The 12,297-nt window shown below is 38.3% G+C and overlaps 1 protein-coding gene across 3 annotated transcripts in view; it reads left to right on the forward strand.

The window, feature by feature from the left end:
- ENTPD4 (ectonucleoside triphosphate diphosphohydrolase 4) overlaps positions 1-12,297 on the forward strand; it is a 203,254-nt gene that overhangs the window by 79,921 nt on the left and 111,036 nt on the right. For all 3 annotated transcript variants that reach the window (XM_044083115.1, XM_044083116.1, XM_044083117.1), the window contains exon 4: positions 1,983-2,188. In XM_044083115.1, the coding sequence (XP_043939050.1) occupies positions 1,983-2,188 (206 nt within the window). The remainder of the gene's footprint in view (positions 1-1,982; positions 2,189-12,297) is intronic.

Here is a 12,297-nt window from a genome sequence, read left to right on the forward strand (position 1 = left end):
GTGGGTGACATGACTCCTCCCCCCAAATCTCAATGTGAAGTAATCTACAAAGCTTCAGGGCTGTGGCAGCAACAGTGAAAAGGGCAGCCAGTAGTCACGTTTACCTAGGGGAAATCAACTCCCCATTGCCATCAGCCACCAAGTGTTGTACTCCTTGGTGTAGGCTCTGCCAAGACTGTTTGGTTAACCAAGCCAAGCTGGCTACTGGCCAGCTTATGGAAAGTTCAGTGCAACTTCCCACATCATGGCTTATGGTTCAAAGCCTGTATTTAAATGGCAAGAACTTTGGATACAGGATGTGGGAATGCACCCTCACTTACATGGTTTGATGCTATCTCTAGGCCCAATGCTGGCCTTTTATGGTGAGATTCCGATTGCTGTCACCCCTTACTCAGCGTCCAGCTCTCTCCCAGCATATGGTTGCCCCAGCATGAATCACTGCAAGCGCTTGTGATTGAAGCTGATGAGGATGGATGAGTCTTCTGTTCAGGATCTTACAAAAACTCTAGTCTAAGGACTTACAGGCCATTATCTCCTAGACAGGTAAGGGAGTTATGAAGTCTTCTATAGATTAACCTCTGGTTCCCATGTCCACATTTGTATTATGGGAGAAAGGGATCACTGGGTCTTTTTAACCCACCCCCCACCCCCCAGTCATCATGGATACCGTACCTTCAGCCCCAGGTAGGACACATTCTTCAGTGGGTAAAATCCAAAGCAGTTTTTTTTTTTTGGTCCAGTATAATACTCACAAGCTGCATTATTTTGCAACTAGACTGAGTTTGGAGCCCAGGAGAGGACTGGTAAAAAGGCTTACTTCTGTTCTACTTGCATTATCTGCCCACATTGCTATCAACAGTACAGGATCAAGCACTAGAGAAGAATCCCTTCTTGTCTAATTGTGGGCTGTAGGAGGAAGTGGTTAAGACTTTGTCTGCAGCATCCAGAGCTGTCTTCCATTTAGTCTGCAGCTTTGGCTTGTGCCACAGATTTAGCAGTGGCCTGCACAGGATTGCTTGGCTGATGTTGTTCACTCTCAAGGAGGAACTCAGAAATTCAGTATTGAATGCCCATTTTTATGTGGGTTGGTGGAGGTTTTCTTCATCCAGCCTTTTCATGACTTAATGGATGGCTCTTTGAAGAGTAGGCAGGACCTTACAACTCTGAAGGGCATTTATAACGTCACTTTAGCCCCCATGTAATTCTTCATCTAAGCAAACTCTGCACCAGAAGAATAGCAAACATTTTTGTAGCAGGTACTGAACCATCTTACTGCTTCCTCCCATCCTTTCCCAGCCAAGACATCCAAGAGGATAAGCTTTTTGACCTAGACTGTGCACTCTTTACTGTTGTCTGGTCTACTTGGGAGAAGGAGGAGTTCCATGAATTTGCCTCAGGTTAGGGAACCATTGGAAATGACCTGTATGTTATGGGCTGTTCTCTAGAAAGACCCCATTAGGGTACTGTGCCATCTGTATGGAGCTGCTGGACAGGCGTAGACTGTGCTGCTCTCATCATATTAAATTTGACATATAATAGCCCAGATGATCACAGATACTTTCCTGTTATACTTCTGTGTTTGGATATCCCTTCCTTTTAACAATGGTTAATTAAGTTCCTTGTAAATCAGGTAAGTAAATACTTGAATATTGTTTGATGACAGTGTATGTGGCATGTCACCATCCTTCTTTTGTTTTGCAGGAAGTGTACTTGCTCAGTGGTTGGGATGTGCTGGTGGTGCCACAGGCTGGTGGTGGTTTCACAGGTGGCATGTCATGGTATTCTGTGAACCAGCCTGGACCATGCATAGCACAGAATCATCAGGGGAAAATATGATGAGCTGTGACTCTTAGGGAGGAAGAACCCAATCTTTGGATTAACAAATAATGGGAACCCTGTAGGTTTAACTGCTATGGTAAGAATGCAGCTGTTACATTACTGTAAAAGTCACTCATTTGTGTTTGTGCCAACCTTTGCTGTAGGTACCTTGCACGAGTTACAGACACTGAAGCTACAGACACTGGTAATCCCGATATAAATTATGGAATTGTAGTAGACTGCGGTAGCAGCGGATCAAGAGTCTTTGTGTATTGCTGGCCGAGCCACAACGGAAACCCACATGAACTTCTGGACATAAAGCAGATGCGAGATGTAAACAGGAACCCTGTGGTTAAGAAGATCAAACCAGGTATGACCGTATTTCATTCATGGATAGAGAACTCTGAAGCATGGACATACTTTTTGTCCCAAAATACATGTATGAGGGCCATGAGACTAAGCCAAATAGCCTTTGCCTGTTTTAGAGATGTTTGCTTGTACAAAATCTCAATAATGTTATTGGCTTGTGATGTTTTATAGTTTTATGTATTCATATTGTTTTTTAAAAATTGTAAAATGCTTTTTCAGTGATGAAATCCAACAGCCCTCGATAGATAACGGAACAATGAAGTCCAAGGACCGTTCAGTAAAACACACTTTAATAACAGATTAACGCTATACACAGTATGTTTTTGAAACGTACTGTGTATAGCGTTAATGTGTTATTAAAGTGTGTTTTACTGAATGTTTCTTGGACTTCATTGTTCCATTATCTATCGTGGGCTGTTGAATTTCTTGGTTTTTGTATTGCCCGTTTGGTTCCTGATTTATTTTTCAGTGATGAATAACAGCCTACAAGTTGCATTTTCTCCATATATGCAACAGCATGCCATATAACTAGGGTTGCCACCTTTCCAAATGCCCAAAGTGGGACATTTGTGCTACAAACATCAGATTTTGCAGGGCAAAACATACCCACAGCCAGTACAAAGGACAGAACTTCAGTTTTTTGCCTGAATAAAAGTCTATTCTTGTAGCATTTTAGTTCCTTATTCTGTTTCTTATAACATTTAGGTGTTTCAGATACAGAATAACTGTTTTATGCAACTATGACATAAAATATAGAAAATAATTTTGTCCTAAAATCTCAGGACATTTGCCATTTTTTCACATTTTTTGCAGGACACAACTGCCCAAAGAGGGACTGTCCCTCACAAAGTGGGACAGGTGGTAACCCTACATATAACTGAAAACTGCAGTTTTAAGCCCACTGAAGTAATCGGGTGCAACAAAAGTACCTGCACATGTTGCCACATTTTAAATTTATCATTCAAAACTGAATTAAGGCCATGGTGGTGCAATGGTTAGCGTTGTCATCTCACAGCAAGAGGCTTCCTGGTTCGATTCTCAGCTGGAGTGCATTCTGTGCAGACTCTGCATGTTCTGCACCAGGCTGGCAACTCAACACCGTAAAACTCCACTGCCAGTCAATCTGCAGACCGGTGATCCGCTGTGGCAACCCCTAACAGGAGAAGCTGAAAGACATTGCTTACTCAAAACTGAATAAAATTATATGCTTTTTCACTCTTGTCTGAGGCTAATATGTTTCAAGTCCAGTGTTTATAAATCATACATACTGTCATTTTTTTCTATAAATGCAACATTAACGAGATATAGCACAACTCTACACAACATATTTCAAATCCTTTTTGGTAAGCCAGTTATTCTAGTTCAAAACCTCGTATATAGATGGTATTTTTTCAGCAGGCACACTCAGACAGAATGAAAATATGCATACTACCTATGTGGCATGCACTATACACTAACACTCACCCAACCATGCACTCACACAGACAGTATTCATTCAGTACAAACAATCTTTCATGTGGGGCTACTGTCTAACTCATTTACATGTTTAACCTAGTTCTGAGGCCGACAATGATTGCTGGTACTGTGTACACTTCCACACAATGCCACACCTGTCATGTTACACACCCACTCGATTCTTGCAGTACCTTTACATACAGCTGTAGTCACATCATTTATTTTGCATTCACAAAATGCTGTGTATTTCAACATGCACATAATACTCCACAGCATTTGGCCATTAACCAAAAAAGTGCCCTGTAAAGGCTACAGTTGTACTGAGAGATGAAATTGCTAAACCGTATTAACATTTTAGTGAAGACATTGGCTTTGTGTTCTTTTGTTTGGTTGTTTGGTTACATAGCGTTCATGTATTACATTAATACTTCAGCTATCATCAGACATTAAAACTTTCAGCAGATACTTACAGTTACACAGAATTTACCCAAATTACATTTGCATAGACTCCTTTCCTTTCACAAACCTGTATTTTGATCCTTTTGATCCACTAGCCTTCGTTTGACAGTTGCACATTTCTTGTCTTACTCATAAAACAGTCACATGCTGATGTGTAAAGATAAAGCACGAGGGATTATGTTAAGTATCGTAGCTCTGTATTAAATGAGTTATGCGCTTCTTGCGGAGCAAAGTACTGTTTTAACCCCTTTAACCAATGTTACCCTCTCTTAATGGAGAATATGTAGCAGGGCTGTAAAATTGGCCATATTTTCTTTTCTAGAGCTGGCAGATACTGGAAGATGCCCCAGTTCAGGCCATCATTTCTGAAATGCACAGATCAGCCACACACATACACAAACACACACATTCGCACAGATGTGTAAGCACACAGGCACTATGTTTTGGTTTTACTAGCTTCCTAATCTGTAGTCTGCTTGAACCATTGAGCCACCTTGCCACCATGCTGACTTACCTTCAGCTACAAATTGTCATCTGTCCTAAAACACACACACGCACATGCGCACACACACACACACAGTGCCTCCTGTTCTTTGATCACACTCACTGACATGTCTATCGCCTGCTTTTGCTACTATAATTTTTTTGTTACCAAAATTTCATACTTAGAAACTTTTATAGAAACTTTTAGCTTATTTTTTATAGTTTTATCTGCCTTAAACTTTCATTTATTTGAGTTGTACTCTTTTTGAAGACTATCTTCTTTTTTCTTATTTCTTGATCATATTGTAGAATTAAGTAGTGTAGTTGTACTGTAGGATAATCTAGAATATTAACTGTTAGCCATCTGTCTTAGGAACATTTTCTTGCTTTCGGCTGCTTTTGTGTAAACAGATGTACATCACAGTATGTAGCCAAGCCAAAGTAGTCAGTCAGACTATATAAAGCAACTTGCCTGCAAAATCGCCAAACCTCAAAATTTAGTAGCCCTAGTCAGTTCTGTAAAGAAGCCAGCACATGAGTTGGTCACTTAAAAGCAAATAAGCCACCTCTGTTTTTCATGTCTGAAGCTTTAGCAAAAGAATGTGTCACCCAGTGGGACATGAATAACTAGCAGCCCACCCACCTGCTTTCCCTCTTTAGAACCTTGTCTTCCTCTATTCCCTCTCAAAGGGTTTAATTTTGAGTGACTAGTCTATTTCTAAATTCCCTTCCTGTCATGACTTTGCTGAGCTGATGGCCTCCATCCATGTTTTTTTAAAGCTGTTTAGATTCACTCCATTTTTTACAACTTTGTCCCTGACTCTGAAGTCTTTTTCTGTTCTGTGAAACGAAGCAGTCATAGTTACTAGTCCAAAGTCTTAGCAGTCCAGTTACTACCTCTGATTGTGGGCCCACAGCTTTACTTCCACATTTAGGCCAACTACGTTAAAAAGATGTCTATATTTAATTCATTAATTCCTTTACAAATGCAACATCCTGAGTTAGCACCAACATGGATTTGTCAAGGGTAGAAGTCAACCCTTCTGACTCTCGCTGATTTTATTCTGACACTGACAAAAATCACATTATTCTTTATAAATTATAGAAAAGCTTTTGATAGAGTTGACTGAAAACTGGATTTCCTACTCCTAAGCAGCTTTGAGACCTTAACTGTTAACAAGTTTTCCAACCACTTGTTTCTGAGAACCTTCAAAGTTAACTTTATGCTATCTTCTATTCACTGTAAGTCACCCAAGGATCAGTTCTAGGACCAATACTTCTTGTTTTCGTCAGACATTTTCCACTTGATCTTAGAGAATCCTGTCTGCTGTGTCATGCTGATAGCATCATCCCCGACTATAAAACTATTTCTAACAATCTCCAGCTAATGTTCAACAAATTCTCGTTTTGCTTACAGTAAAAAAGCTAACCAGGAGTGCCATTTAAAATTAAAGTTATTTTTTTCAGTTCACAAAAGAGCCTTAAAAGATTAACGCTAAAAGCAGTTTTGCTCACATAAGACAACCACACAATTGAATGAGTGTCTTCCTTCGGATGCCTTGGCCTCATTTTTTAAACCCCCCCCCCCCCAATAATATATCAGCCCACATTCCTGTTTTAAAATCAAAAATTAACTGCACTGTCTGTGACTATAGAAAGATATTCTGTTTCCTCACTCTGAAGGCAAAACAGCTATTTATAGCTGTAACACGTTTACTGCTAACTCCTACTAGCATCTGCATCCAAGAAGAACTATTTCTAATAGGATCTTCCAGTTCATTGCCCCCTCCCCCTGTAATACCCTGCTTAACTCTTAGGAAGACTAACTGTCTTTCTGAGCTGCGACAAGCTAACCTCCTGTATTGACAGTTGTAAACAAGTTACTCAGTTCTGATTCTGTAGCAGTACTGAAAACAAGTTCGCTATTATAAATGTCACAATATCAGTTAAGCTTATTTTATTTATTTTATTTGCATTTGTGTACCGGGATGGTCCAGCTGGGCCAGAAGTGCCCATTTTCAGTGGAATTCCAGGGAGAAAATCTCCACATACAAGACCTTTTACATACAATACAGAATTTACATTAATAAAGACATTTAGTGCATATTATTGGCAGCTTATACAATTGGTGAAAAAAAACAGTACATAAGTAATCCTTCTCAAATCAAAGATATTATACAAGCAATACAGAGTATATACACGAGAACATTCTATATGAGTAGTTTTCAGCTAGCAAAATTTATATAGGACACTTCACGCAGTGGGTAAAAAGCAGATATAGGAATTAATTACAGACTAGGTACTTACACTTTTCACACGGTTAGGAGGTGTAATAGCTGAGTGAACGGCTTTATGAGTCCTGTTGCAGGAATCAGCAAAGTCGGTGGATATTCTTGCAGATATAAGTGGTGGTATGATATTAAGGTAGGCTGCGAGAGTCCCTGAATGTGTCACCTGGTTCAATGGTAGGTCTATAAGGGTTAGGAAGAGAAGGAAGTAGACAGGATCAATGGTAGGACAGTGAGGGTCAGTAGAAGAGGGAAGTGGACAGGAAGGAGAGGCGGAGTAAGAAAAAAGACAGATGAATGTGAAAGGAGGATGCCAGAGTAGCAGAGGGGGGATGAGAAGAGTTGTGATGGCTGAAGTTAGGTTACATGAGATGTGGTGTTAGCACATGTGCACAGCCAAGATGAGGAGAGGTGTTGTTTCAGGGATGTCTTGAAGAGGGTTACTGAGCAGGTGGATCTAAGTGTTGGGGAGAGGGAGTTCCAAAGTTTTGCAATGGTAAAGGAAAGTCATCTGGCCAGCCGAAAGTTTGGGTTTTTTTACATTTACGAGCAGTTGGTTATTTGATCGGAGTGGTCTGTTAGGATGGTATGAAGTAAGTATAGAAGATAGGGTAGGGCACATGGATGGATTATGAATGAGTTTTATATGCTCATGATGCCACTGTTTAAGCCGAGAACAGAATCCTAAAATCCACAGAGCAGTATTTTTCCACTTTTGGTCCCAGACTTTGGGATAGCCTCCTATCTAACATTAGAAACTGCCAGTCAGCCAAAGAATTCTGACTGAAATTAGCTAAACAACTTGCTTATTTTTCTCATAATCGACTACAACTTAATTATTATTTTCAACAGCCACCCACTAGATGATACCTTGTGTTCATTTTCAATGCTTTGCAGACCTATTGCACAAATCTGTAAATACTGTATGCTTATTTATGGAAGTTGTCTTGATGTCACTCACGTACTTAATAGATAGTCAGAATTTGTGTTAGGACGTTTATCATGCTTCCTTTTCTACATATTTCATTCCTTTTCTTTGCTTTGCACATTTGATTTACTGTTACACTGTTATTTTTGTTTTTGCACTGTCCCAGGAAGTTATTGATGGATCATTCCCCTACTCTGGTTAAGAAGTGTAAATAAAATAAATATACACTTCCATGTTGCACTTTTTTCATTTATTACATTTATGCAACTTGTACTTCTTAGGTAGTTGTGTTACTTTCCTTGCTTGTATTAAATACCATTAAGTCTAAGGATGTTACACTTGCTAGAACACGTGCATGAAAATATGTGTGTATCTGTGCATGCATTTATATATGTGTGCATGTATGTAAATTATTTTATACACATGTTTATATGCAAGCACGGCGCACAGTATATGAATGTGTGTGTGTATATGTGTATATATATATATATATGTGTGTGTGTGTATATGTGTGTGTATATATATATATATATATATATATATATATATATATATATGTGTGTGTGTGTGTGTGTGTATCTATGTTTTTGTCGTAATTTCATTATTTCGAAAAAGAAAAGTAGAGGACCACTTACGCAAAAGTGCACTTAAATGAATATCTGTTTAATGAACCGATAAACACAAAAAACAGTGTTTTGCAGGGGGACAAGCACCCCCACACCCGCACTACTTAAATATACTAACTCCGAGAGTGCACTACAGTGGGGAAACAGGTAAATTCCCTTTTCCCCACTGTAGTGTGCTTCGGCGCCACAGTGTTTCTTAGCGGTTCGTTGAACCATTATTCACGAAAGTGCACTTTCGTTTAAGTGCACTTTCTCGTATGTGGTCCTCTAATTTTATTTTTTGAAGTAATGAAATTTCGACAAAGAAAAGTAGAGCCATAGATATATATATCAAAATGCATATGCATGTGTGTGTGTAATATATACATTCATATGCACATTTTTATATCTGAGCCACTGTTTAGACATTCTTTTAGCTGCATCCTCAAGCTGTTAGACTTCCTACACACAGCATCAAGGCAGCATTTATCACCACTCTAGTTACATCATTAGTCACCGTAAGACAGTAAACTTAAAAAGTACAAATACATACACTGTGTCTTTTAGTGTCTAACACAACAATTTAACCCACTTAATACTAACCATTAAACACAAATCAGCACAAAAAAACTACATCCAAATGAGGATGGAAAGAAAAAAAGACAAGGACCACATCCCCAAATCTGGCAAACTTTAGTTACCCATAAATAAGACCATAAATGTAAGGCATGCAAAAAAAAAAAAACATTATACAGAAAAAAAGCTACAGATACTCCAATAAAGCAATCTAATTCTTGGTAAACAGTTAAAAAGTGCCACCAGAACTAAACCATTTGCCTTATATAAGTATGTACAGGCCTAAGGTTCGTATTACTTCTCACTGTCACACACACACACACACACACACACACACACACACACCACACATTGTGTGTGTATATTTACTTATGTGTATAGATAAATAGACAGACCTCTCTGTAAACGTAGAATGCATGATTTTTGCAATTCAGATTAGTTAGAAAATTTTAGAAAAGAGGTTGGTATATCATCATAGTAAAGAAATCACTTCTTTTGCTCTAGGAAATGGTCTTAGTAGGAAACATAAAATTAAATTGTGAGCCTATATTTTTTCCTTGGGGGAAGATATTGGGAGCTATTCATAAGACGAAGGGGTACTCCAGTCTGATGTTGTTCAGCTAAGAATAATGCTGTTTGGGTTATAATTAAGCCCAAGGGGCTGGAAAGTGAAGTAATAGTGGTGTGTAGAGTACATTGTGAACATTATGTGTATTATACATATGTGGTTCTTGACAATTTAAGAAAAGTAAACATAGTGAAGTTAGGTGCAGAAGAACAATTGAGGATTTAGTGGGTATAGGAATAGTAGGCAAAATATGAAGGACTTGCTGTGGAGAAATACGTTGATAGACCTTTATGTTCACAAAATCTGAAGAGATTATCTTCACATGTGGACAAAAACGTAAACTATTCTGCATGCCCTAAAACTAATAAAAACAAATAACTAAACTGCAGATCTATGAAATATTAGCCTTGCACTCACTGCACTACCTCAAAAATTCCCCCAAAACTATGCCAGTCAAAAGAAAAAGACAAGTTAACCGAGGAAACCTAATAAAATATCACGTACAAGACATCAGTCTTATAAAGCTCAGACAATAGTGAAAGCCTGTATTGAGTGAACACTCTTTATTCCATTACACTGAATGAAGGAATGCGAAAGAGTATTTGTGCAAAAAAAAACGTGCAATAAGTGAGGTAGGTGTGTGTATGTGAGATTGTGAAGAGTTGTATATTTTAACTAAACTGCAGATCTATGAAATATTAGCCTTGCACTCACTACATTGCTTCAGAAATTTCCCTAAAACTATGTCAGTTAAAAGAAAAAGACAGGTTAACCTAGGAAACCTGGTAAAATATCACCTATGGGCACGGCCTGTGCCAATAGCTATGCCAGCCTAGCTTTGGCCAAATGGGAAAGTGACTTTAGTGCTACCAAGTAATGATTTTCATCCACATATGTTATGGTACAAGCATTTTGTGGATGATATTTTCCTTTTATGGCGAGGTTCAAAAGAAACACTGCTCTCCTTTATTCAATACCTGAATTTTACTTCTTCGTTTTTGAAATTTTCTTTTAAGTATTCTAAGGAACAAATTGAATTTTTAGATGTCAGTGTTCAGAAATCTGTAATGGGGAATGTGAAAACTTCATTATACAGGAAGGAGGTTAAAAGGTTCTTACTGCTACACAGAAACAGTATGCACCTCAGGCATATTTAAAAAAAATGTTTTTAAGGGACGGTTCCTTAGGATGATGAGACTGCACAGTGATTATCAACATGAGGATGCCTTTGACAGATTGAAATGTGACTTTGTATGTAGAGGTTATAGTCTGCAAGAAAGTGATGCACTCATAAAAACTGTAATGAAAGAGAGAAGGGGTAAAGGGAGACCATTTTTCTCTGACACAGTTTATCTGCAGGCTGAACACAGTAATGTAGCACCTTTTAAGACCCTTAGATTTCCTTTGGTCTATTCAAGTGATATAAGTTTATTTTGTGGAGTTGAGAAAAACTGGAATATTTTGTATGCTAATGAAGAACTACATTTACTTGTGGCTGAGGGACCTAGATTCTCTTTCAAGAATAATTTGTCGTTAAGGAGACAGCTTTATTATAAGACTAACAAAATGGTTGTCTCCCAAAGTCAAGGCACATACCCCTTGTAGGCACTGCAGTGCATGTAAATGCATGCATAGTGGGTCACACTTCAAACATCCTGTACTGGGGTATCATATTGATTTTTCTTTCTATGCTGACCGCACTTCCAGAAATTTAGTTTACTATTGCTACGGTGACAGGTGCACAGCCTGTTATATAGGTAAAACGATCACTTGTGTTTAGAACACTATAGGGATATTAAGAACAACAAAGCCACCAGTGCATTGGTAAAACATGTCCAGCGAACTAAATTAGAACATACATTTAAGTTTTTTGATTTTAGAGTTAGTCGAAGTTGGTATAAGAATTGGTGAGTTAAGAAACAAAACTGAGGAACGTGGGCAGAAATGGATATTATTTTTTAAAGCAGACAGTAGTCCTGGAATTAATGACACTGTATCACTGAAACCTTTTCTGAGAGCAAGACCTTTGAAGCGTTAGTGTACTACTTCTTTAAATGTTTAATTATTCACTAATGCATCTCTGATTCCTGTTGGATATTGTTGGTTTAAATAATGCTGTATGTGAGTCATTTTTTGTCAGATGAAGCAGTTTACTACCGTGAAAGCACTAACTTTTATGTCAAATAAACCTTAAACTGTGCTGTGTTGTGTCCTGCTGTGCTGAATCTCCACTTTGCTTTTTTACTTCATATTTATCATTGTGCTTGTGTGGAGTTTCTAAACCCGCCTGTGTTTTTTACTTTATATTTTTGAAGGGGTACTCCAGTCTGATGTTGCTCAGCTAAGAATAATGCTGTTTGGGTTAGTGACTAGTTATATGTGGCTCTTGACAATGTAAGAAAAATAAACATAGTGAAGTCAGGTGCAGAAGAACAATTGAGGATTTAGGGGCTATAGGAGAAGTGGGCAAAATATGAAAGAATTGCTGTGGAGAAACAAGGAGCAGATAGATAGAATTTGAAGAGATTGTCTTCACATGTGGACAGAAACATAAACTGTTCTGCATGGCCTAAAACTAATAAAAACAAATAACTGAATTGCAGATCTATGAAATTTTAGTCTTACACACTGCATTACCTCAAAAATTCCCCCAAAACTATGTCAGTCAAAAAAAAAAGACAAGTTAACCGAGGAAACCTAATAGAGTATCACCTACAAGACATCAGTCTTATAAAGCGCAGACAATAG

The sequence above is a fragment of the Protopterus annectens genome, chromosome 9.part0 (assembly GCF_019279795.1).
Source record: "Protopterus annectens isolate FY-2018-M chromosome 9.part0, PAN1.0, whole genome shotgun sequence".
In the NCBI taxonomy this organism is placed as follows: domain Eukaryota; kingdom Metazoa; phylum Chordata; order Ceratodontiformes; family Protopteridae; genus Protopterus; species Protopterus annectens.